Source organism: Oncorhynchus gorbuscha, linkage group LG09, assembly GCF_021184085.1.
Source record: "Oncorhynchus gorbuscha isolate QuinsamMale2020 ecotype Even-year linkage group LG09, OgorEven_v1.0, whole genome shotgun sequence".
In the NCBI taxonomy this organism is placed as follows: domain Eukaryota; kingdom Metazoa; phylum Chordata; class Actinopteri; order Salmoniformes; family Salmonidae; genus Oncorhynchus; species Oncorhynchus gorbuscha.
Window position 1 is genome coordinate 41,984,624 of NC_060181.1, and position 25,527 is coordinate 42,010,150.

At 44.3% G+C, this 25,527-nt stretch overlaps 1 protein-coding gene across 2 annotated transcripts in view; it reads left to right on the plus strand.

The window, feature by feature from the left end:
• The window catches only part of LOC124043638 (sterile alpha motif domain-containing protein 12-like), a 129,815-nt gene that overhangs the window by 39,458 nt on the left and 64,830 nt on the right, over nucleotides 1–25,527 (plus strand). For both annotated transcript variants that reach the window (XR_006840355.1, XM_046362431.1), the window contains exon 4: nucleotides 949–1,089. Coding sequence is in view for 1 of the 2 variants with exons in the window: in XM_046362431.1 (XP_046218387.1) it covers nucleotides 949–1,089 (141 nt within the window). In the remaining variant the exon portion in view is untranslated. The remainder of the gene's footprint in view (nucleotides 1–948; nucleotides 1,090–25,527) is intronic.

Below are 25,527 nucleotides of genomic sequence, written 5' to 3' on the forward strand. Positions count from 1 at the left end.
TAATAATTATGCTAAAGTGCATTATGTAGCCAGATGAAGATGGTTTCAAGGAATAAGTGAGTCATCGTTGGCTGCTTCCTGCTAGCATACCCAAGCATAAATTGAATAACATGTATTGAATGGTTAGAGGATAGAGAATTATCTATTCATAGATTGAGAATAGAGTCACCTTGACAATGTCTATGCATAATGGAAATGGAAAATGGGATATTTCTTGTGCTGCTTATTGTATGTAACAGTGCAGTTGAAGGCAGTATTCAGAGAGAGACAGTCCTTTTTGTTCAGTTATGCTTTAGTTCACTTTGAGGTACTACTGAGATCCTTTTCCAAACAATGTTTATCAATTTCATTAAATATTTATTCTGTAAATACACTGACTGGACAAAACATTAGGAACACCATCCTAATATTGAGTTGCACCCCCTTTTGCCCTCAGAACAGCCTCAGTTTGACAGGACATGGACTCTATAAGGTGTCAATGTTGGCTGGATTTAATTTGGGTGGTGGACCATTCTTGATACACACGGGATATTTGAGCGTGGAAAAACCCGGCAGTGTTGCAGTATTTGACACATCAGATCCAGTTCGCTTGGCACCTACTACAGTAACCCGTTCAAAGGCACTTAAATATGTTCTTGTCCATTCACCCTCTGAATGGCACACATTGACTGAAGTGGATTTAACTGTAACTTTAATTAACAAGGACCATAGACTAACCAGGTGAAAGCTATGTCATGGAAAGAGCAAATGTTTTGTGTACTTGGTCTCCCTTGTGCCCCTTTATGATGTATGCACACATGACTGTAAGTCGCTTTGGATAAAAGCGTCTGCTAAATGGCATTTATTATTATTATTTGCTTTGGGTGGGTGAGATGGAGTCTGTTTATCTCATGAGGAGGAGTTGAGTTTAACCTTTCTCTTGCTCTCTCTCTCCCTCTCTCTGTCCAGGGCGGGCTCTGATGAGATTGACAGACAGGAAGCTGGAGCGAATGGGCATCATGCAGGAGGGCCAACGGCAGTACATCCTCCAGCAGGTCCTGCAGCTCCGCGTCAGAGAAGAGGTCCGCACCCTGCAGCTTCTCACGCAAGGTACAACTCTCACCATGGTAGCGTCTCAAATGGCACCCTATTCCCTATATAGTGCACTACTTTTCTCCAATGGTAGGAACAGTAGGGTGACAATTGGGATTGCACCTCTGTCATTGGCCATGATGGAGCCGGTGTGACCAGCTTTACAGTGATAGCCTATGAAACGATAGGCCATTTCACTCACCCGATTGCATGGTCGTGCGGCTTTACATTCAATTGGTTTTAATTGTTCTCTCGGCACTCTTTACGTGGCCAAAGCCAGCCACCTGCACCAATCAACACTACAGCCAATTTACAGTATGTGTGTATTTCTGGACCCTACTCTGCAGTCTGTCTCCCCATCTCACATCGTCCAATCACAACACTGACCCCTTACACCCTGACATCCAGTCATTCTTAGTGATTCGTCTCTCCTCAGCGTTCAGCACCACTCATCACCCACATCACCACCTGTAACTAAAATCAGCATCATCCCCATCAACTTGTCTCTGGCTCTCAACACAGATCTCTTTTGCTTCAGGGGCGAAATCCAAATACCGGGAAACTGTTCTCGTCTCAAATTCTTGTGGTGGTTCTCTTTGATGCTCCTTTCTTGTTGTCACTGGTTTCTCCCTTGCCACTAGTTGAGGGAGAGCGTGATGCTACACTACTGCTGGGGGAGTAGTAGTGTGTCCCTAGAAAGGCTTGAATTTGTGCTACTAGAACTGCTGCTGTGAGAATTAGAACTGGGAGGGAGAAATGGGGAGTGGTGTGCAAAGGAGGAAGTGTGAAATGAAGGGAAGGAGCTGGTCAAAGGAGAACTAGATTTACTGTGGAAAGGGCCGGGTGGGTCTTTTTAGTGGGGGAAGCGAACACTGAACTAAGAGACGGAGAGAGGCTTGAACAGAGGAGAGCTGTTTTTTTTGGAATAAGGGTGTGGGAAGGCAAGACCTAACGGTCAGGGAAGTTGTGGGAAATGACAAAAGGGCAGCGTGAAAGAGGAGTTTGTGAGAAAAGGAGAGACTGGAGATGAGATGAGGAGAGCGGTGGTGTAATTATTGCAGTGTGCCCAGGCAGAATTAGCCAGACGGACAGTGATTAACCTTAAAGGAGCAGTGGGCCATGGGAGGAAAATAATTAGATTTCTCTCCCCACTCATCGTCTCCACGCAGAGGGAGGATTCTGAAGGATTCTCTACTTTTTATCAACAACAAAGGAGAGTTGTCCTTTCGCTAAACAGTAATGCTCAAGTTGGGTAGAGAGGCTTTTTTAGACTGAGGAGGACAGTTTGATAAAGTGGCATTGTTTTCCAAAACTGGGCCATTCCATTACATATACTTTCATAACATTGTTTGTTCACATTCAAGTACAGTGCCTTCAAAGTATTCATAACCCTTGACTTATTCCACATTTTGTTGTTACAACCTGAATTCAAAATAGATTCTGATTCTTTTTTTTTTTTTATCCTGAAAAACTCCAGTCCTTAACGATTACAAGCATTCCCATAACATGATGCAGCTACCACTATGCTTTAAAATATGGAGACTGGTACTCTGTAATGTATTGCATTTTCCCCAAACAACACAATACTTTGTATTCAGAGAAACAATTAGGTTAGTATTGTGGACCAACTACAATCTTGTTGGTCCATCCTTGATTTTCTCCTATAACTGTTTTAAAATCACCATTGGCCTCCTGTTGAAATCCCTGAGTGGTTTCTTTCTTCTCTGGCAACTGTTGGGAAGGACCCATGTATCTTTGTATTGACTGGGTGTATTGATACACCATCCAAAGTGTAATAACTTTACCATGCTCAAAAGCATATTCAATGTCTACTTTTATTTTTACCCATTTACCAATAGGTGCCCATCCTTTGCGAGGCATTGGAAAACCTCCCTGGTCTTTCTGGTTGAAATGCACTGCTCGACTGAGGGACCATACAAATAACCATATGTATGGGGTACAGAGGAAATCAGTGCACGCTGACCAGGTCGCTAGGTACAGTGTTTCCTCCTCCGACCTTAGCTTTTAATTTTGTATTAATTTGTAAACATTTCTAAAAACATAATTCCACTTTGATATTATGGGATATTGTGTGTGAGGACCAGTGACAGAAAATCTAAATTTGAATCAATTTTAAATTCAGACTGTAACACAACAAAATGTGGAAGAAGTTGGTGTGAATACTTTCTGAAGGCTCTGTACATGGATGTTCAAAGTGGCTCCTCGGTGGGTCCAACCAAGCCTGATGTCTTTGCTGTGAATCTCCATAAAAGGAGTTTGCACAAATACCAACTGCATCAGTTACAGGAAAAATCCTTTTCATTTTACAGTGTTAAATAAAATGTTTAATTTATCAAAATTGTGGAAATCTATTGCAGCTCAAGTCATCTACAAAATCCACAATGCAATGCTCTCTAGAGTATCACAGTATGAATCATAATACCCATAACACCTAGCGGTCAAACAGGGTGTTTTTTAGAAACACTTGACATAAGGGCTGTGTTTGTGTAGTCTGACCCTTACGTGATGTTTTGATAACTATGTAAATCTCTCTAGGACAACGTGACTAATATAGTCGCCTGTATTTACCCCCTTTACCCCCCCCCCCCAAATATGCTAATTATGCAAATTAGCTGCTAATGTGGCTATCATAAAGAACTACAAATACCATGATGATCTGGACGAGACCGATGAATCGAGGCCAAAGTAAGAATCTCTAACTATCTAATTGGCTACATTTCTTTAAATGGACAAGTCTGTGAACTGTCATGCAAGTTTTAAATTGACACAATACCTCATTTTAAATGAACAAAGGTATCAGCTAGAGATAACATGCAGAAGCTTGCAGGGATTTGTAGTTTTGCATGATGCCTACTTTGATGCTAATTAGCTTTTTCGAATGAGACTAAATAGAGCCAAGTATATTGATAAGTCACCTTGTCATAGAGATTTTAAATGGTTATCAATACGTCATGGCAGGGTAAGCCTTCACGAAACACAGCCCTAATTGTAAAGTGTTTTTTAAATTCCCTATGATGTAAAAATGATTTAGAACCATTTCCCTGTTTGAACGCTAGGTTTGATGGATATTATGACGCCTCCACTGTGGGGGCTTTATGGGCTGGCTGGCTAGCTTCTCCCACTTTCTGATGCTGTTGAATTTTCTGATTTCTAATAGCAATTGTACTTTTCAAGAATGAATCTGTGCCCACATTTCTTTTTAAAACGGGTTGGATGTTAAAGATGTAGAATTTAGTGATTAAATAGAAACATTTAACCTAGCAGAAGAGCGTATTCCGACCACATTTACTGGACTTTGTGTTTGCCACCTTGACTTTCGACTTCATTAGTTAAGACACTGTGCTGATGGTGAAAAATTAAATGTCCTTGCTTGTTGTTAACCTTTTTGACAAGCAACCATAAAGGGAAAAATGAAATCAATTTAGTACTAAACTGTTAATGTTTTTATTTGATCTGTTGTTTTTGTTTTAATGGGCTGTATTCAATCTCCCCAAATTGTCTTCGCTCCATAGAATGGAAATTTAGCGGTTGGTTGTTCAAGAAGATTGTCCCCTCTGTATTGAATATCTTTGCCAAAAACAATGCATCATTTTTTTTCTCCCTGATAGTAACCCTTTATTAGAGGCAAACCTCATTTAACATACCATTGGATGCATTACTCTTCAACTTGAATTACACCGCTTAAAGAACTTGATACGAAGTTATTTGAGTACTCTGTGGCGATGGATATAGTGGGATATTCATCAGTTAAATGTTAGACGGACAGTATAATCATTAGCAGTAATAACTCAATTCTCCGTCGCCTAACTCCACTTCTTACAATATTGTCTTTGCTACAGGTTCATTAGTAAAGACCGGTCTCTGCACTCACTTCATTCTTAAGCAAGTGTCTTCTCTCTCTAATGAAGTCTTTCCCCCAAGGCCTTCAGTGAAAAGAATACATTTGCACTGTCGTCTAAAGTGCAGAGTTTCCTTGCTCCAGAATCCCTAATGAATTAACTCTCCCTGATCTGTGGCCTCGAATAGGAATGTCATTCGCCTGGTGATCTTTAATCAATAGTGTTTCATGGGGATCTTTTATTGAATGTATTCTTACCTCTGGAGTCTTCAGTGTATAGAGTCTTTGCTTTGTGATTTTTCTTTTAAAATGTTGAATTACTCAAACCACCTTCCGGACTGGATTGGCACAGAATTAGAAATTAGAATACTAATAATAGTAATTTATTAGGATCTCTGTAGTTTGACACCCCTGATTTTAGAGTCTTGACTCTGGAGTCTTTAGTGAATATAGTCTTTACTCCAAAGGAGTCTGTGGTAGGTAGTGTCTTTCCTTGGAGTCTTTTAGTGAATAGAATGTCTTTACTCTGGAGAAGGAGGCTGAACTGAGTGGTCTTATTTTCTGAGCTCCCTGCACGGCAGGCTTCAGCCCTCTGTGGAGTCAATAGCCCGGAAAACTCCTCCGTCTCCCACCTCTTTCACTCTCCCCTAAAAGAGACCCTATCTGCACCGGGAAAGTCGTCGAGATATGATTGAGGTGAAGAAAAAGTTAAATGCATTTTTAGATGTAATTATTACCTACAAAACCGAAGCTGAGCACTATAATATCACTATTTAATGAAGTCCTCAGTTCTGTTGCTCCCTATTTCAAATGTGTAACACCATGAATGCCTTAGGTACCAATCGGGGCTCATATTCGAAAGGTTAGGAGTCATTATGTAGCAAAGTAATGTGGCCACACTGTTCGTAAAATTGCCTCTGAGCCCTCGCTCATTAGTCGCTAACGTCTGAAAGCTCGGCTACCCACAGTGAGAGACAATGTATCTACACAGCTAATAAATGTTCTGAAATACATGGAATAATTATTTCTTTCTTTGTGAAGGCAGACTCCATTTACTCCATTTGTTTTGCACCGCATTGAATGCGGCCACGGTAATCAGCCGCCCCGCAGTTGGTATTGAGTGAGAAATGTCGCCCAGGTGTTTTTAAACAAGCCTTGAACAAAACACTGGTGTTTTGAAAGTAATAGTTCTACCTTTTTTGATAACCTCCGGTGACAAGTCCCCTCAATATGGAGTGAAGGCTCCCTGCTTAGGTTACCAATTAGAGTACTGTTCTCCCTCACAAATACCTCAGACCGGACTGTGAGTATGCGGCGGCCATTTTCTTTCTCCTTTTTGTTTCCCTGCCTACTTGCACAGAGGGAGTTGAAGCACGTCATCCGCTGCAGCACGTCATCTGGTTTTATCCAGGGAGAAGGAAATGCAAGAATACAACAAAACCTTCTTCTAACCTGCCTCACTGTCTCTCAAGGATGTCAGACCTGTAGGGCAGTGGAGCATGAACAACACGTGCAGATCTGTTAATGAAGCTGAAGGAGAGAGGGCACCCCTGTAGAATTCAAAAGATGCAATACTCAGAGCAGAGAGGGCATGCAGGTAGAATAGCCAGAGGCACTGATCGTACTGTTGTCATACGTGAGGCTCTCTGCAGCATCACCTTTGACCTGTGAACCTGGTAGAAGCACATATTCTGATATCTTTAGCTGATAGACTCAGGCAAAGGCTTTATTAGTTTTGTCATGTCCTACAATGGACCTTTGCAGACAGCATGGACATTGACTTTATCCAAAACAAGTTTATCGTCAGCTTAATAGACTGTTATTATAGATTTAACCTTTCAAACTGTTACTCTGCAAGTCTGCACTGAACTTTGCAACTACAATGACCCGGCAGGTCGATTTTTAAAGCCGCAAAAAGCTCAGTCTCTTAAAAAAAAAACTCTATCTGCGGTTTTTCACCGTGTGGAGCCGCACTCATCAATATATGGAGCAACAATGAGCAATAAAAAGGCATCGCCCTGCCCTAGCTGGTTCCACTCAGTCTGCAGACAGCCATTCCCAACTCCACTCAGGAGTTCAGGCGTCTGCCTGCCTGGGCAGTCAGGCACATGAAGTCAGCTTCCCAGAATTCACTCATGATCTAGCCAACCTGGATCAATAGCAAGCAGGACGCTTTACTGTTAACAACGCCAGCCATTACATATCTCTGGGCCCTGGCTGCTGACACCAACCCTATATGGAGTTTTCATTTTTTACATTTTTTTAAATGAACCTTTATTTAACTAGGCAAGTCAGTTAAGAACAAATTCTTATTTTCAATGACGGCCTAGGAACAGTGGGTTAACTGCCTGTTCAGGGGCAGAACGACAGATTTGTTCCTTGTCAGCTCAGGGATATGAACTTGCAACCGTTCAGTTACTAGTCCAACGCTCTAACCACTAGGCTACCCTGCCGCCCCAGGTTGCTATAAGACTCTATTATAGTGGTGATGAGGAAGAGCTCCACGGACCCTTAGTGTCCAGAAATAATTTAGCCAATCATTGCGATCTGTGGAGTTGCTTTTATCTCAAGATTTCTCGTGTCAATTAACTTGTGACATTCCTGGATTACTATTTATATTAACAGTCTGATTTAATCAACAGATATGATAGTCAGTTGAAAAAAAGTTTGGTACAAGACCGTGTACATATCTGACTGTGTTAGGCAAAATCACGACATATCCCATTGAGCCAAGTGGGGAGAGGAATTTGTCACAGTTCCGAGACCAGTCAAAAACATCCAGCTAACCCTACGCCAATGACGCTGGTGGATCTCAAAACTGAACTTGGATCCACGTTAAGTCTCAATAAAACAACAAAACAAGCTTTCTTTACGGCAAGTTTCTTAGTTGCATGATTGTTTAACTAGCAAAGGCGTTTTGAAGTTGAGGGTGAGGTATTTATGAAGTTTGGCAATGAGGATGAAAATGAGCATTGTTCAGCTAGCTGGGGAAAATTAGGTTGGGCTAATTCAGGGAGCACAAAGTTTGATTAAACAATTGACTGAAACAAATAAATTAGATTACTACTTATATTTAAGGAGAGCAAATCGATATACAATTTTGAAATTAACTGTAACTCTCAACAGTAAAAGAAAGATTCATGGTGATGTCGCTTCCGGATAGAGTAGATTCCTCCTCCTCACCACTCTATCCAGTATAGAGGTTTTGGTGGGTTTATGTGTTGCCATGGTAACCTTGAAGTCGTGGATTGTGTGTCATAGATCATGAATGTAGTTTGGAGTGTAGCCATTCTTTTCTTGTACTGGTCTTGCTTATTTGGAGGTCTTTTTTTTAATTTGATGTCTTGTTGTAATTTAGTGTCGTTCTTTTGCTCTTCTATCTTGGCACCTTTTTTTAGTAGCTGGTCAATCTTTATCTCAAGGTGTTTGTCTCCATTTGGTCTTTTCAGTTAACCTCTATCGATCTTAACATATAGGCGTGAAACAGATGGAATATGTTAGCACATGTTGCCATAGGTTCACATGAATGGCTGTAAACATTTGAAGACACAGGGAGAGCGAGAGAGCAAGGGCATTTTGAGGAAACGTAGGTGTCTCAAGGGGGTGCGTAAAAGGGAATGATGTATAGAATGCTGGATCATCGTTTGTGCTCAGGATTTATGATACCTCAATTAGTGGTAGCCGCGGCGCTACACCTGATGATCCATTATCATTGTAACATCTCATGTCGAGGGCAAATTTGATTGATATTGATAGTAATGTATATTTTTAGCCAGTAGTTCTCAAAGTAGCGGTCGAAGCGACAAAACGTGTCCCCGAAAATTGTCTCTCTCGCGTGTCACTGAGCCTTTGGGCCCGCCCTGCAACCTCATTGGATGGCAATTGAATTTCTAGGGGGGCTGGCCCACATGGGCCAAGCTTGCAGTACTCAAAATGGCACCGCACAGGCAGAACACTTTTAAAGAGACTTTGAGGACCATCCTCAAATTGCTTCCCAAATAAATGCTTCACAGAGTTCAAGTAAGACCCATCTCAACATCAACTGTTCCGATAAGACTGCGTGAATCAGGCCTTCATGGTCGATTGCTGCAAGGGAAACCACTACTAAAGGACACCAATAAGAACTTGCTTGGGCCAAGAAACACGAACAATGGACATTAGACCGGTGGAAATCTGTCCTGTAGTCCAAATTTGACATTTTTGGTTCCAACCGCTGTGTTTTTGTGAGATGCAGAATATGTGAACGGGTGATCTCTGCATGTGTGGTTCCCACTGAAGCATGGAGGAGGTTGTGTGGGGGTGCTTTGGTAACACTTTCAGTGATTTGATTTAGAATTCAAGACTGAACCAGCATGACTACCACAGCATTCTGCAGCAATCGCCACCCCATCTGGGTTGCGCTTAGTGGGACTAGCATGTGTTTTTCAACAGGCTGATCACCCAACACACCTCCAGGCTGTGTAAGGGCTATTTGACCAAGAAGGAGAGTGATGGAGTGCTGCATCAGATGACCTGGCCTCCACAATCACCCCACCTCAACCCAATTTCAGATGTTTTGGGATGAATTGGACCGCAGGGTGAAGGACAAGCAGCCAACAAGTGCTCAGCATATGTGGGAACTCCTTCAAGACTGTTGGAAAAGCATTCCAGGTGAAGCTGGTTGAGAGAATGTCAAGAGTGTGCAAAGCCTTCATCAATACAAAGGGTGACTACTTAGAATCTCAAATATATTCTGATTTGTGAAACACTTTTTTAAAGCTTTTTTATTTTACTACAGTACATGATTCCATATGTGTTATTTCATAGTTGATGTCTTCACAATTATTCTGCAATGTAGAAAATAGTTCAAATAAAGACTGGGAGACTAGTCAGGATCGAGGAAATGATGACCGGCGCAAATTAGACATCCTTGATGGAAAAACTGCTCAGGACCTCAGATTAGAACAAAGGTATACCTTCCAACAGGCAGACGACCCTAAGCACACAGCCAATACATCGCAGGAGTGGCTTCGGGTCAAGTCTCTAAATGTCACCGAGTGGCCCAGATAGAGCCTAGACTTGAACCCCATCCAACATCTCTGGAGAGACCTGAAAATGGCTGTGCAGCAACGCTCCCCATCCAACCTGACATGGCTTCAGGGTCTGCAGAGATGAATGTGAGAAACTCCCCAAATACGCTTGTAGCATTATACTCAAGAAGACTCTAGGCTGAAATCTCTGTCAAAGGTGCTTCAACAAGGTACTGAGTAAGGATCTGAGTACTTAAGTATGTAATTTCTTATTTTTATTGGCAAAATATCTAAAAACCTGTTTTTGCTTTGTTATTATAGTGTATTGTGTGTAGATTAATGGGGGACGTGGGGGGCAATTTAATACATTTTAGAATAAGGTTGTTACGTAACAAAATGTGGAAAAATTCAAGGGGTCTGAATACATGTATTTTTTTTGTAGAACTGTCACATAAAAAAACAAAACATTGTTCATATTTTTGCTCATGTTTAGCTCACATAATATAAAGTAGGCATAAGGTGTCTAATAGACTTAACATGGCAAAAACAAATGTAGACATTAATAAATGCATTTCTATAGCTTGCAAAATATTTTTTACAATGGTTGGGGAGTGCCAAGATGGTGGCTTTAAAGCAGCGCCCCCCCTGTCAGTCATCTAATGTATTTTTAAATCATTGGAGGGATGCAACACCGTTCTACCATGAGAAATTCCAGAATTTGGTGTTTTGTTTATGGTGTTCGGAAAACACTGTCTCAGGCACTGCTCCAGGATCTCCCATGAGTGTTCAATTGGGTTGAGATCTGGTGACTGAGATGGCTATGGCATATAGTTTAGATTAGTTTTAATGCCAATCAAACCATTCGGTGACCTCTCGTGCCCTGTGGATGGGAGCAGTAGCATAGCTTAATCATGACGGGCCCAGGTGAACCCAAAAAATTCCGGGCCCCTATCTCCACCCATATTTCCCTTTTTTAATTAAAATAATTTTGTTGGTAAGGATGTGTTAATATTGTTAAGCATTATAACAACAGAGGAGAACCTAATCAAAGGGCACATTTGAAGATGTTACCGGCAATATAGCCAATACAAAGTCAAATCGTATACATTAAGCAACATGGACGACGGTCAGAAATGGACCCGTCGATCAGCGCCACAGAAAGAACAAAGTGGTCGAAAACACCCTATTTTATCTGCAAATAATAGGGAATAGCCTATATTATAAAACATAAATATATAGATCAATCTCTTGACTGAGACGCAGCTAATGACCTAGTACATGCTCTCTGTAGTTATGCACGGCGGCAAAAATGTCATACCGGTATTTCAAATGATTTGCCTCCCGCAGAGGCCTATAGCAAAAACAACCCGCCAGAAAATCAATCAAGTGGAGCATTCAAACAGATTAATTAAATGGCAGCATGCCTTTTAACAGTATATGATGCGTATGTGCTTACTATTATTCTTATAGCCTAGTTAAGCGTATAGGCTATGATGACAATGAAATGGCTCAGTGGCCGTGCACCAGAACATGGTTTCCTAAGACCGATCGAGCATAGTCGTAGATTGATGAGCAATGTAAATGAATCTCAATAAAGCATGATTTATATAGGCTGTCTGGGTAGCCTGCCGTGTAAAAATATAAGCTGACGCACTCATTTTGATTGGCATTCGACGGGCCTTGCGCTCTGTTCAGTCGTTGACTATGGCATTCAAATCCATGGTCCTGGCCCTGGTGTTTTCAGTGGACAGAATGGCCAACCCACGCAGTCTCTCCTGTCCCATGCTGCTCCTCCAGGTATGATTTTAATTATTTTCAGTTTGGAAAAGGAGCGCTCAGAACTGGTTACCTTTACCGGCAGAGTCGTAAAAAGGAGCATCGCCGTAACTACTTCCCCAAATGTAGCAGTGACTGAATCCACAATTAGCAGCTTGGCCAGGTCTCTCACTGTAGTGTGCTTTGCTATATCCTTCTTAAAACAGGCCCTTAAAGAGAGTAATTGACCATATATATTGCTGATATATCTTTGCTGTAATGTTCAGCCAGCCGGCTGGCGGTCTTGTGGAGCACATCATCATTTGTGTTGGCCAGGGTAGTGGGATGGATGGAGTCTGACTCTGTTGCCCGCCGACTTTTACATCTGTTTGACAACGATGTCAAGGTTTGTATTAAAGACGTTGACTTTAAAACTACTCTCCCCATCAGACAGTCGCTCGTCCTCGCATAGCGCATCAAAATGGCGCCTCGCCTTCCTTCTCCGATTGTCTTCAAATGCGTTCTGAGCTCCCCATTTGTTGGCAAGGGTCTTTGCAGTGACTTTTGGCCTTTTCAAAATCCGGTGGGAATCCGGACAGGACCTCTATCATGTCCTTGAGTAGGCTGACTGCCCTGTGCAGGTCTGCGTCTTTGGCCTGAAGCATTTTGGAGACTACGTTCACATTTTCTAAAACCGTAGTTTGCAGAACGACAAAAACAAAATATCTTATGCAAAATCAAATATACCACTCAATATTGACCATCTCTTTATGCTATGCCCGACGGTGTATAAACAGTTCAACAGTATCATAAAACTGTTTAATCTCTGCACATTTTTGACAGTTGTCGCTGAGAGCCAGGTTAAGACTATGCGCTGTGCAATGCACATAAACAGCAAGCGGCTCTCCTTCGGATATTCTGGCCTGCACACCCGAAATAGACCCCGCTCATGTCAGCAGCTCCATCATACCCCTGCGGAGGACATTTTGAAATATCCAGCCCCTTATCCTCTAAACTGCCCAGGATTTTTAGTTAAAGCTCAGCTGCTGATGTGTCAGCAGTCTCCAGAAGTCCCCATGATGGTCAGATCTGTGGCGAGATTATCTGCATCCCTTATCACGCTCACATAGCGATAAACTGGATCGCATGCAGCGACCCAAGGAAACGACTCCGAAAAAGAGGGAAACGCGGCGGTGTTCTGGTCAGACTCCGAAAAAGGGCACATCGCACACCACTTCCCAGCATTCTTCTTGCCAATGTCCAATCTCTCGACAACAAGGTTGATGAAATCCGAGCAAGGGTGGCATTCCAGAGGGACATCAGAGACTGCAATGTTCTCTGCTTTACGGAAACATGGCTTACTGGAAAGACTCCATCCAGGGCGGTGCAGCCAACGGGTTTCTCCACGCATCGCGCGGACAGAAACAAACATCTCTCTGGTAAGAAGAGTGGCGGGGGCGTATGCCTCATGACTAACGGGACATGGTGTGATGAAGGAACCATACAGGAACTCAAATCCTTCTGTTCACCTGATTTAGAATTCCTCACAATCAAATGTAGACCGCATTATCTTCCAAGAGAATTCTCTTCGATTATAATCACAGCCGTATATATATCCCCCCCCAAGCAGACACATCGATGGCTCTGAACGAACTTTATTTAACTCTTTGCAAACTGGAAACCATTTATCCGGAGGCTGCATTCATTGTAGCTGGGGATTTTAACAAAGCCAATCTGAAAACAAGACTCCCTAAATTTTATCAGCATATCGATTGCGCAACCAGGGGTGGTAAAAACCTTGGATCATTGTTACTCTAACTTCCGCGACGCATATAAGGCCCTGCCCCGCCCCCCTTTCGGAAAAGCTGACCACGACTCCATTTTGCTGATCCCTGCCTACAGGCAGAAATTAAAACAAGAGGCTCCCACGCTGAGGTCTGTCCAACGCTGGTCAGACCAAGCTGACTCTACACTCCAAGACTGCTTCCATCACGTGGACTGGGACATGTTTCGTATTGCGTCAGATGGAAATATTGACGAATACGCTGATTCGGTGTGCGAGTTCATTAGAACGTGCGTCGAAGATGTCGTTCCCATAGCAACGATAAAAACATTCCCTAACCAGAAACCGTGGATTGATGGCAGCATTCGCGTGAAACTGTAAGCGCGAACCACTGCTTTTAATCAGGGCAAGGTGTCTGGCAACATGACTGAATACAAACAGTGCAGCTATTCCCTCCGCAAGGCTATTAAACAAGCTAAGCGTCAGTACAGAGACAAAGTGGAATCTCAATTCAATGGCTCAGACACAAGAGGCATGTGGCAGGGTCTACAGTCAATCACGGACTACAAGATGAAATCCAGCCCAGTCACGGACCAGGATGTCTTGCTCCCAGGCAGACTAAATAACTTTTTTGCCCGCTTTGAGGACAATACAGTGCCACTGACACGGCCTGCAACGGAAACATGCGGTCTCTCCTTCACTGCAGCCGAGGTGAGTAAGACATTTAAACGTGTTAACCCTCGCAAGGCTGCAGGCCCAGACGGCATCCCCAGCCGCGCCCTCAGAGCATGCGCAGACCAGCTGGCTGGTGTGTTTACGGACATATTCAATCAATCCCTATACCAGTCTGCTGTTCCCACATGCTTCAAGAGGGCCACCATTGTTCCTGTTCCCAAGAAAGCTAAGGTAACTGAGTTAAACGACTACCGCCCCGTAGCACTCACTTCCGTCATCAAGTGCTTTGAGAGACTAGTCAAGGACCATATCACCTCCACCCTACCTGACACCCTAGACCCACTCCAATTTGCTTACCGCCCAAATAGGTCCACAGACGATGCAATCTCAACCACACTGCACACTGCCCTAACCCACCTGGACAAGAGGAATACATATGTGAGAATGCTGTTCATCGACTACAGCTCGGCATTCAACACCATAGTACCCTCCAAGCTCGTCATCAAGCTCGAGACCCTGGATCTCGACCCCGCCCTGTGCAACTGGGTACTGGACTTCCTGACGGGCCGCCCCCAGGTGGTGAGGGTAGGCAACAACATCTCCTCCCCGCTGATCCTCAACACGGGGGCCCCACAAGGGTGCGTTCTGAGCCCTCTCCTGTACTCCCTGTTCACCCACGACTGCGTGGCCACGCACGCCTCCAACTCGATCATCAAGTTTGCGGACGACACAACGGTGATAGGCTTGATTACCAACAACGACGAGACGGCCTACAGGGAGGAGGTGAGGGCCCTCGGAGTGTGGTGTCAGGAAAATAACCTCACACTCAACGTCAACAAAACTAAGGAGATGATTATGGACTTCAGGAAACAGCAGAGGGAACACCCCCCTATCCACATCGATGGAACAGTAGTGGAGAGGGTAGCTAGTTTTAAGTTCCTCGGCATACACATCACAGACAAACTGAATTGGTCCACTCACACTGACAGCATCGTGAAGAAGGCGCAGCAGCGCCTATTCAACCTCAGGAGGCTGAAGAAATTCGGCTTGTCACCAAAAGCACTCACAAACTTCTACAGATGCACAATCGAGAGCATCCTGGTGGGCTGTATCACCGCCTGGTACGGCAACTGCTCCGCCCTCAACCGTAAGGCTCTCCAGAGGGTAGTGAGGACTGCACAACGCATCACCGGGGGCAAACTACCTGCCCTCCAGGACACCTACACCACCCGTTGTTACAGGAAGGCCATAAAGATCATCAAGGACATCAACCACCCGAACCACTGCCTGTTCACCCCGCTATCATCCAGAAGGCGAGGTCAGTACAGGTGCATCAAAGCTGGGACCGAGAGACTGAAAAACAGCTTCTATCTCAAGGCCATCAGACTGTTAAACAGCCACCACTAACATTGAGTGGCTGCTGCCAACACACTGTCATTGACACTGACCCAACTCCAGCCATTTTAATAATGGGAATGGATGGGAAATGATGTAAATATATCACTAGCCACTTTAAACAATGCTACCTTATATAATGTTACTTACCCTACATTATTCATCTCATATGCATATGTATATACTGTACTCTACATCATCGACTGCATCCTTATGTAACACATGTATCACTAGCCACTTTAACTATGCCACTTTGTTTACTTTGTCTACACACTCATCTCATATGTATATACTGTACTCGATACCATCTACTGTATGCTGCTCTGTACCATCACTCATTCATATATCCTTATGTACATGTTCCTTATCCCCTTACACTGTGTATAAGACAGTAGTTTTGGAATTGTTAGTTAGATTACTTGTTGGTTATCACTGCATTGTCGGAACTAGAAGCACAAGCATTTCGCTACACTCGCATTTAACATCTGCTAACCATGTGTATGTGACAAATAAAATTGGATTTGATTTGAACTTGGCTTAACTGGTCTACTTTGGATACATCTGGTGTGCTGTCCATAATAATGGGGGGGATGGGGCTTCCTGCATCTCTCCCTGATTGTCACACTGCACTCACTCGGCTAAGATATAAATAAGCTCATTTTGGAACCTTAGGACTGAGATAGTTAACGGATCCTGCGGGGCGTTCTGAACGTTCTTTCAGAACTGGGTTGTAAAATGACAGCAGTTCAATTATACTGAGAAAATTCCCACTGTTGGTCTGCCTCAGCTTTTTACGGTGCCATCTGAATGCCAAATTACCTGATGCAAGTGTGAGAGTTACATTAACTATGCGCTCCCAACACCTGTCGCCAGAAATTTGCTGCGTTACGCACGCCTCTCTCCATTTCTGCGTCAATAGTGCCATTGCGCTTCCATTGCTCATATACCAAACAGGCCCCCATCTGAATCTGGGATGTCTCATGACATGCTATTTTGGATGTCAGATGGCGCCAATCTCTCACCCCATTAACTCCGATCTCCGAACAGCCAGAAAGGCTCACAATGCATGCAATATAGCTTGGACGAATAACATAGCGATGTACGTGGTAATTTGATTTGGGCCTTGGTTGTAGTGGTGTAATACAAACACCACCTTTCGTCATCTCTTGGACATGGGCCAGTAGGCTTACGTGAGCCTAATACAATAACGTGCCGTTTGACTTTTGCATCCACATTTGTTGCATAATGCCCCCCTGTCAGTTGGATAGGTAAAAAGGCTGTCTATCCCATTTCCACCTGTTTCCTCTGCCGCAACGATTCTAGCCTCGCCCTGCTCCTCTTCCTCCCCGCCCGGCCCGGGGATAGCTTGTCCTGCCTGGCTTGTGCTCAGGGTCGTCTCCTCCGATACCTGACAACCTGTATCCCCCTCTGTCAAAGTTGCTTCTTCTGGAACGATGGAACAGCTTGGTCTTTTTCTCACTTGAGACGCTAAAAGCTGCTGCTGGCGACGATTAACCTACATCCTCTTCTGGTCCTGCTATTTTGCTTGTGCTAGCAATGGCTGCACTTGAACTGCATTTGAAAACAATCTAATTTAACTCATTTTGATACCTCCTTTGCTTTCAAATTTTGTGTTGATACATTGCTGATTTTTAAATCGGCAAAGTATATTCTTGACTTTCTCAATTTTTTTGGGGGGGCCGTTGTCTTTTGTTAGCTAGCTCAACTGTTGCTTAAAACAATGACTGAAACCAACACCGCTTCGAGAGTATTTTCCCAATGAATCCCAGAATGCATTTCATTATCTTAACATGGTATTGAAACTATTGAATAATATGATTTATTCATCAAATTAATTTGATTTATTGTCAGCAAATCGCTAAAATATCATGCCGACTTATGTAGTGGCAAAAATAACAAACATTTTGTTGGTGAAACCATCAGTGGGATAATTTATCATATAGCCTACGTTAAGGAAAGTTCTAATCCTAGACGTGATGGACCCGCGTCAGCAATTAATACTTGGGAGTGGTGGGGCGGTATTCAAATTACATAGGGGGCCCGCGGCTCCGCAGATCTGGACCCAGCAGTGTATATTATATTATGGGCCCTGGTGCGACCGCTTCGGTGGCTTCGGCTGAAGCTACGCCACTGAATGGGAGCAGTGTAATCCTACCTCTGAGAGAGGGCGAGAGATCTAGTTACTGGGTAGTAGTCAGAAATGCATTGATCCCAGCTGTTTCAACATAGCCTACCAGTATTTCATAATCAAGTGTGCCCTAACTGGTTTTGCTGTTTTGATAAGATTAGATTTGGCCTCTTGGTTTACAGAATAAATAGTAGGCAAGAAATGACTTAGTCTCGGTTATAAAGATAAATGAATTCACAGGACTGGGAGGTTCAGAGATCTTCTAACATTTGTATGACTTTATAAATATTTACAGGCAAGGGTTGCCAAGAGGGTGAAATCTAAATTTAAAAATAAGTTTCATATTATAATTCTCTCGCTCAATTATTCCCCTGTGTGTGTGTGTGTGTGTGTGTGTGTGTGTGTGTGTGTGTGTGTGTGTGTGTGTGTGTGTGTGTGTGTGTGTACGCCTAGGTTGGTTTGCTTGCTCGTTTGATACGACATCCCTGACTATACCCCTGTAATGCTACTTAATATTTCAGTTTGTGTGTCAGGTATCATTGTCTATGTGCATCATCAATTATCCGGATCTGCACGTGCACGCACCACTGTGCACGCCGTCGGAGCCACCGCAGGCTTAACTTGCCCTCTATTAAAGATTTACGCTCTCCGTGGGGAATTATTAAACCCCAGAGCCCCACTTCGTGACGCTCGGTATGTAGCATTGTGCCAAGATTAAAGGAGGTTCATTGAAAGGTCTTTTAACCATTCTGGATGATTGATCTCGCTCCAGCCTTAAGAATGCCAGTCTTCTCTCTGTCTCTCGGCCCTAGTTCTCCCTTTCTCGAACCCTTGTCGTGGAAATTCAGTACAGAGAGAGACTTGGTCTTGGTCATTTCTTCAAACAATCTTTATTTAATATTGATTAATTATTGCAATAATGAGCATCGGCCCACCAGTCTTGACTGACTGTTAGGCTGAGAGTCTAGCCTTGACAGACGATACACAGTTTTTATATAGCTGATACCAAGATTGCTTAGTCAGTCACTTCTAACATTCCCATAAGCCACCTTGGTTATCTACTCAGGATGGTCTTTTACTTAGTTTCCCAGATGCCAGGAAGATAAGACAATGCGGCATTGTTCTTAACTCTTACACTCACACACACACACACACACTCACACTCACACACACACGTACACACCACATCTTGTCTATAGAATGCTAGCTTTTAGGTTTTTATCACCAACACAAGTCAAGTGTCAGCTTCAAGCTATCTGTAGTAGAACCCATGTTCTCAACACCCATGCTAGGTGCTGGAGTGGAGACCATAAAACACAGCATTAGCAGGACAGAAATATCTTAGTGTTCGTTATGAAAATAATTGTTACATAGCCAACAAATAAGGGGAATACATAATTTCCCCCCTGACACCCTCTTTTGGCCCCGCTCGTCTAGCAGCCATGTTTTGAGGGACACTCCTGTAATTACACCCTTTGATTATCCTCCATACTGAACTCCTCACCCTGAGAGAGGGAGAGATTTTCTGATGATACAGACCTGGGCTGCCTCAGTGCCTCTGCCAGGCAGCACCACAGTGATGAAGATGTGTGCCACGCTGAGATATTCAAATCAAAGTCAAATAACATTTTATTGGCCACATACACATGGTTGGCAGATGCGAGTGTTGCGAAATGCTCGTGCTTCTAGTTCCAACAGTGCAGTAATATCTAACAAATTACCAACAACTAACTAATACACACAAATATAAAGGGGTGAATGTGTATATGTACAAATAAATATATGGATGAGCGATGGCCGAGCGGCATAGGCAAGGTGCAGTAGATGGTATAAAATACAGTATATACATGTTATTAATGTAAGATATGCAAACATTATTTAGTGGCATTGTTTAGTGATCCATTTGTTAGTGTCCAGTGATTGGGTCTCAATACAGTATATCCATGTGATAAGAGTAATGTAAGATATGTAGACATTATTGAAGTGGCATTATTTAGTGGCATTGTTTAAAGTGAATTTTGATAAATGCACAAAATCGCCAGTCAAAATGGACGTTCTACCACAGCCACCATATTATTTTTGGGAAGCCTATTTGACTCGAAGTTCGGACGTATAAAGTTTGTATGTGAACTCTTTCTAAGATGCATCCTTTTAGTTTTTCCCGAACTCACTTCACTCATGTATAAGCGTAGAGGGAGGCTTGTGCTGCAGATGCTAGAGAAAAAATGAAGAGAAATGATAGATAAAATGTATCAGTGCTCATCGGCCATTGGACATGAACATTACAAAACAAGTTGGGAATCGCAAATTCAACAATGAGTGGTTTGGAAGGAATCTGTGACAATGGCTAACAGTAAGCATTGCAAAGCAATCACTAGCCTGATATTCAGTGGAGTGCTTGTGTGGTCCCAAGTCTAGGATTAAGTTTCTCTCGTTCAAGTTTAAAAAGATTAACATTCAACATTGGCCTTGATGTCAATGAAGCATGATTTGTGCTGTGCTCAAAACAACTAACTCGGAACTGTGAAACCTTGAGTTCAAGATGACTGGGAATTCTGGAAAAAACGAGCTCAGACTGGGAAATACGTTTTTTGAAAGGTCATCCAACTCGGAATTGTAAGTCTGGAAACTGAAGATCAATGACGTCATGATTCCACCATGTTTTTTCAGAGTTCACAGTTGTCTTGAAAGCACCATAAATCCAGAGAATGCCATACTTTGATGACAAAATTTGCGCACGAAAGACCGCTGTGCCACCTTCCTGTTCAAGTAAGCACAGCACAACAAGGTGAGTCCAAAAATGTATTGTATGATGCTCCATAAATGATGTAGTATGCCAGGGAGTTATGTATACTGTAGCAAAGATGTAATACTAAATGTATGTGTCATGTTTGTCATTTATTATCATGTCTTGTCCCTGTGCTCCCCATTCTATTCGTTTCCCTCTGCTGGTCTTATTTGGTTCTATCCCCTCTCTCCCCCTCCCTCTCTCACTCTCTCGCTCTCTCTTCTCTCTATCGTTCCGTTCCTGCTCCCAGCTGTTCCTATTCCCTAATCATCATTTAGTCTTCCCACACCTGTTCCCGATCCTTTCCCTGATTAGAGTCCCTATTTATTCCTTTGTGTTCCGTTCCTGTCCCGTCGGTTCCTTGTTTTGTATTCACCATGCTGTGATTGTGTTTCGCCCTGTCCTGTCGTGTTTTTTGCCTTCATCAGATGCTGCGTGTGAGCAGGTGTCTCTGTCTACTACGGCCTGCGCCTACCCGGCGACCTGCAGTCTGTGGCCGCTTCTCTTGTCATTCCCCTCTACAGACAAGAGGATTTCTGTTATTCCCTGTTTGGACTTGAATAAACTCTGTTTCTGTTAAGTCGCTTTTGGGTCCTCTATCACCTGCATGACAGAAGGAACCGACCAAGTAATGGACCCAGCGACTTCAGACGCTCGTTACACTGCCGTCGAGATCCAAGGAGCCATGCTCGGCAGACACGAGCAGGAATTGTCTGCTGCTCGCCATGCCGTGGAGAACCTGGCCGCTCAGGTTTCCGACCTCTCTGGACAGTTCCAGAGTCTACGTCTCGTGCCACCTGTTACTTCCTGGCCTGCCGAGCCTCCAGAACCTAGGGTTAATAACCCACCTTGCTACTCGGGCAGCCCACTGAGTGCCGCTCCTTTCTCACGCAGTGTGAGATTGTGTTCTCTCTCCAACCCAACACATACTCTAGAGAGAGAGCTCGGGTTGCTTACGTCATTTCACTCCTTACTGGCCGGGCTCGAGAATGGGGCACAGCTATCTGGGAGGCAAGGGCTGATTGCTCTAACAAGTTCCAGAACTTTAAAGAGGAGATGATTCGGGTTTTTGACCGTTCAGTTTTTGGTAGGGAGGCTTCTAGGGCCCTGGCTTCCTTATGCCAAGGTGAACGGTCCATAACGGATTATTCTATTGAGTTTCGCACTCTTGCTGCCTCTAGTGAGTGGAACGAGCCGGCGCTGCTCGCTCGTTTTCTGGAGGGACTCCACGCAGTGGTTAAGGATGAGATTCTCTCCCGGGAGGTTCCTTCAGATGTGGACTCTTTGATTGCTCTCGCCATCCGCATAGAACGACGGGTAGATCTTCGTCACCGGGCTCGTGGAAGAGAGCTCGCATCAACGGTGTTTCCCTGCTCCGCATCGCAACCATCTCCCTCCTCTGGCTTTGAGACTGAGCCCATGCAGCTGGGAGGGATTCGCATCTCGACTAAGGAGAGGGAACGGAGGATCACCAACCGCCTGTGCCTCTATTGCGGAGTTGCTGGACATTTTGTTAATTCATGTCCAGTAAGAGGCCAGAGCCCATCAGTAAGCGGAGGGCTACTGGTGAGCGCTACTACTCTGGTCTCTTCATCTAGATCTTGTACTACTATGTCGGTCCATCTACGCTGGACCGGTTCGGTGCTACATGCAGTGCCTTGATTGACTCTGGGGCTGAGGGTTGTTTCATGGACGAAGCATGGGTTCGGAAACATAACATTCCTTTCAGACCGTTAGACAAGCCTACGCCCATGTTTGCCTTAGATGGTAGTCATCTTCCCAGTATCAGATTTGAGACACTACCTTTAACCCTCACAGTATCTGGTAACCACAGTGAGACTATTTCTTTTTTGATTTTCCGTTCACCGTTTACACCTGTTGTTTTGGGTCATCCCTGGCTAGTATGTCATAATCCTTCTATTAATTGGTCTAGTAATTCTATCCTATCCTGGAACGTTTCTTGTCATGTGAAGTGTTTAATGTCTGCCATCCCTCCCGTTTCTTCTGTCCCTACTTCCCAGGAGGAACCTGGCGATTTGACAGGAGTGCCGGAGGAATATCATGATCTGCGCACGGTCTTCAGTCGGTCCCGAGCCAACTCCCTTCCTCCTCACCGGTCGTATGATTGTAGTATTGATCTCCTTCCGGGGACCACTCCTCCTCGAGGTAGACTATACTCTCTGTCGGCTCCCGAACGTAAGGCTCTCGAGGATTATTTGTCTGTGTCTCTTGACGCGGTACCATAGTGCCTTCTTCTTCTCCGGCCGGGGCGGGGTTCTTTTTGTTAAGAAGAAGGACGGTACTCTGCGCCCCTGCGTGGATTATCGAGGGCTGAATGACATAACGGTTAAGAATCGTTATCCGCTTCCCCTTATGTCATCAGCCTTCGAGATTCTGCAGGGAGCCAGGTGCTTTACTAAGTTGGACCTTCGTAACGCTTACCATCTCGTGCGCATCAGAGAGGGGGACGAGTGGAAAACGGCGTTTAACACTCCGTTAGGGCATTTTGAGTACCGGGTTCTGCCGTTCGGTCTCGCCAATGCGCCAGCTGTTTTTCAGGCATTAGTTAATGATGTTCTGAGAGACATGCTGAACATTTTTGTTTTTGTCTATCTTGACGATATCCTGATTTTTTTCTCCGTCACTCGAGATTCATGTTCAGCACGTTCGACGTGTTCTACAGCGCCTTTTAGAGAATTGTCTCTACGTAAAGGCTGAGAAGTGCTCTTTTCATGTCTCCTCCGTTACTTTTCTCGGTTCCGTTATTTCCGCTGAAGGCATTCAGATGGATTCCGCTAAGGTCCAAGCTGTCAGTGATTGGCCCGTTCCAAGGTCACGTGTCGAGTTGCAGCGCTTTTTAGGTTTCGCTAATTTCTATCGGCGTTTCATTCGTAATTTCGGTCAAGTTGCTGCCCCTCTCACAGCTCTTACTTCTGTCAAGACGTGTTTTAAGTGGTCGGTTCCGCCCAGGGAGCTTTTGATCTTCTAAAAGAACGTTTACGTCCGCTCCTATCCTCGTTACTCCTGACGTCACTAGACAATTCATTGTCGAGGTTGACGCTTCAGAGGTAGGCGTGGGAGCCATTCTATCCCAGCGCTTCCAGTCTGACGATAAGGTTCATCCTTGCGCTTATTTTTCTCATCGCCTGTCGCCATCTGAGCGCAACTGATGTGGGTAACCGTGAACTGCTCGCCATCCGCTTAGCCCTAGGCGAATGGCGACAGTGGTTGGAGGGGGCGACCGTTCCTTTTGTCGTTTGGACAGACCATAAGAACCTTGAGTACATCCGTTCTGCCAAACGACTTAATGCCCGTCAAGCTCGTTGGGCGTTGTTTTTCGCTCGTTTCGAGTTTGTGATTTCTTACCGTCCGGGTAGCAAGAACACCAAGCCTGATGCCTTATCCCGTCTGTTTAGTTCTTCTGTGGCTTCTACTGATCTCGAGGGGATTCTTCCTTATGGGCGTGTTGTCGGGTTGACAGTCTGGGGAATTGAAAGACAGGTTAAGCAAGCACTCACGCACACTGCGTCGCCGCGCGCTTGTCCTAGTAACCTCCTTTTCGTTCCTGTTTCCACTCGTCTGGCTGTTCTTCAGTGGGCTCACTCTGCCAAGTTAGCTGGTCATCCCGGTGTTCGAGGCACTCTTGCGTCTATTCGCCAGCGCTTTTGGTGGCCGACTCAGGAGCGTGACACGCGCCGTTTCGTGGCTGCGTGTTCAGACTGCGCGCAGAAGAAGTCTGGTAAATTTTTTTTCTGCTTCTGCTCCTGGTCTTGCTGGGTCTCAGTCTGTTCCCTGCCATCGCATCTCTCCTGTTCTTGTTCCTGCCCTTGCTGTGTCTCAGTCTGTCCCTAGTTCTCATTTTTTTTTTAGAGTAGTACCCTAGTTTCCCTTTTTATCGTTTTTCGTTACGGTCCTGAGGAGAGGAGTTGGGTTCTTTCTCGGGACGTGCTGGACCGTTTGATCTATGATTTCCTCCGTTGCCGCCAGTGTTCCTCCTCGAGAGCGCCAGGAGGCGCTCGGTGAGTGGGGGGTACTGTCATGTTTGTCATTTATTATCATGTCAGTCCCTGTGCTCCCCATTCTATTCGTTTCCCTCTGCTGGTCTTATTTGGTTCTATCCCTCTCTCCCCCTCCCTCTCTCACTCTCTCGCTCTCTCTTCTCTCTATCGTTCCGTTCCTGCTCCCAGCTGTTCCTATTCCCCTAATCATCATTTAGTCTTCCCACACCTGTTCCCGATCCTTTCCCCTGATTAGAGTCCCTATTTATTCCTTTGTGTTCCGTTCCTGTCCCGTCGGTTCCTTGTTTTGTATTCACCATGCTGTGATTGTGTTTCGCCCTGTCCTGTCGTGTTTTTGCCTTCATCAGATGCTGCGTGTGAGCAGGTGTCTCTGTCTACTACGGCCTGCGCCTACCCAGCGACCTGCAGTCTGTGGCCGCTTCTCTTGTCATTCCCCTCTACAGACAAGAGGATTTCTGTTATTCCCTGTTTGGACTTGAATAAACTCTGTTTCTGTTAAGTCGCTTTTGGGTCCTCTATCACCTGCATGACAGTATGTTGTGTAGTTAGCTTAGTAGCCCATTTGACCTACTTACCTTAATTTTGCCTACTGTTCTGACTTGGTGGGGCACATGTACTGTTGCCGATAACCTTTTCGTTAGAGAAATGTAATAATTTAATATTGTAAGAGCTTTCATTGTATGCCTAAATTAACCCTTTATTTATCCCACGTTTCTGACTTGGTGTACAGGAAGAACACTAAGAACGGCCCATGTTCTGAATTCTGTCACTGTACATTTCAAAAGTGCTAAACAAATAGTTATGCTGACTACGTGTCTGTTTTTTTTAAGACCGTAAAGGACGCTGAATGAACTGTTTCGCTATCAAACAAAGCTCCGCTGATAGCCAGGTGTAGCAGTGGTAAGATGTTTGGACAGCTTTATGTAGGCCCTAACAGTTTTTGTGCATAATTTGTCACCCCCCCACCACCAAAATGTACATGCTAAAATCGTCACTGTTCATATGTCATGGGATTTCCACAATT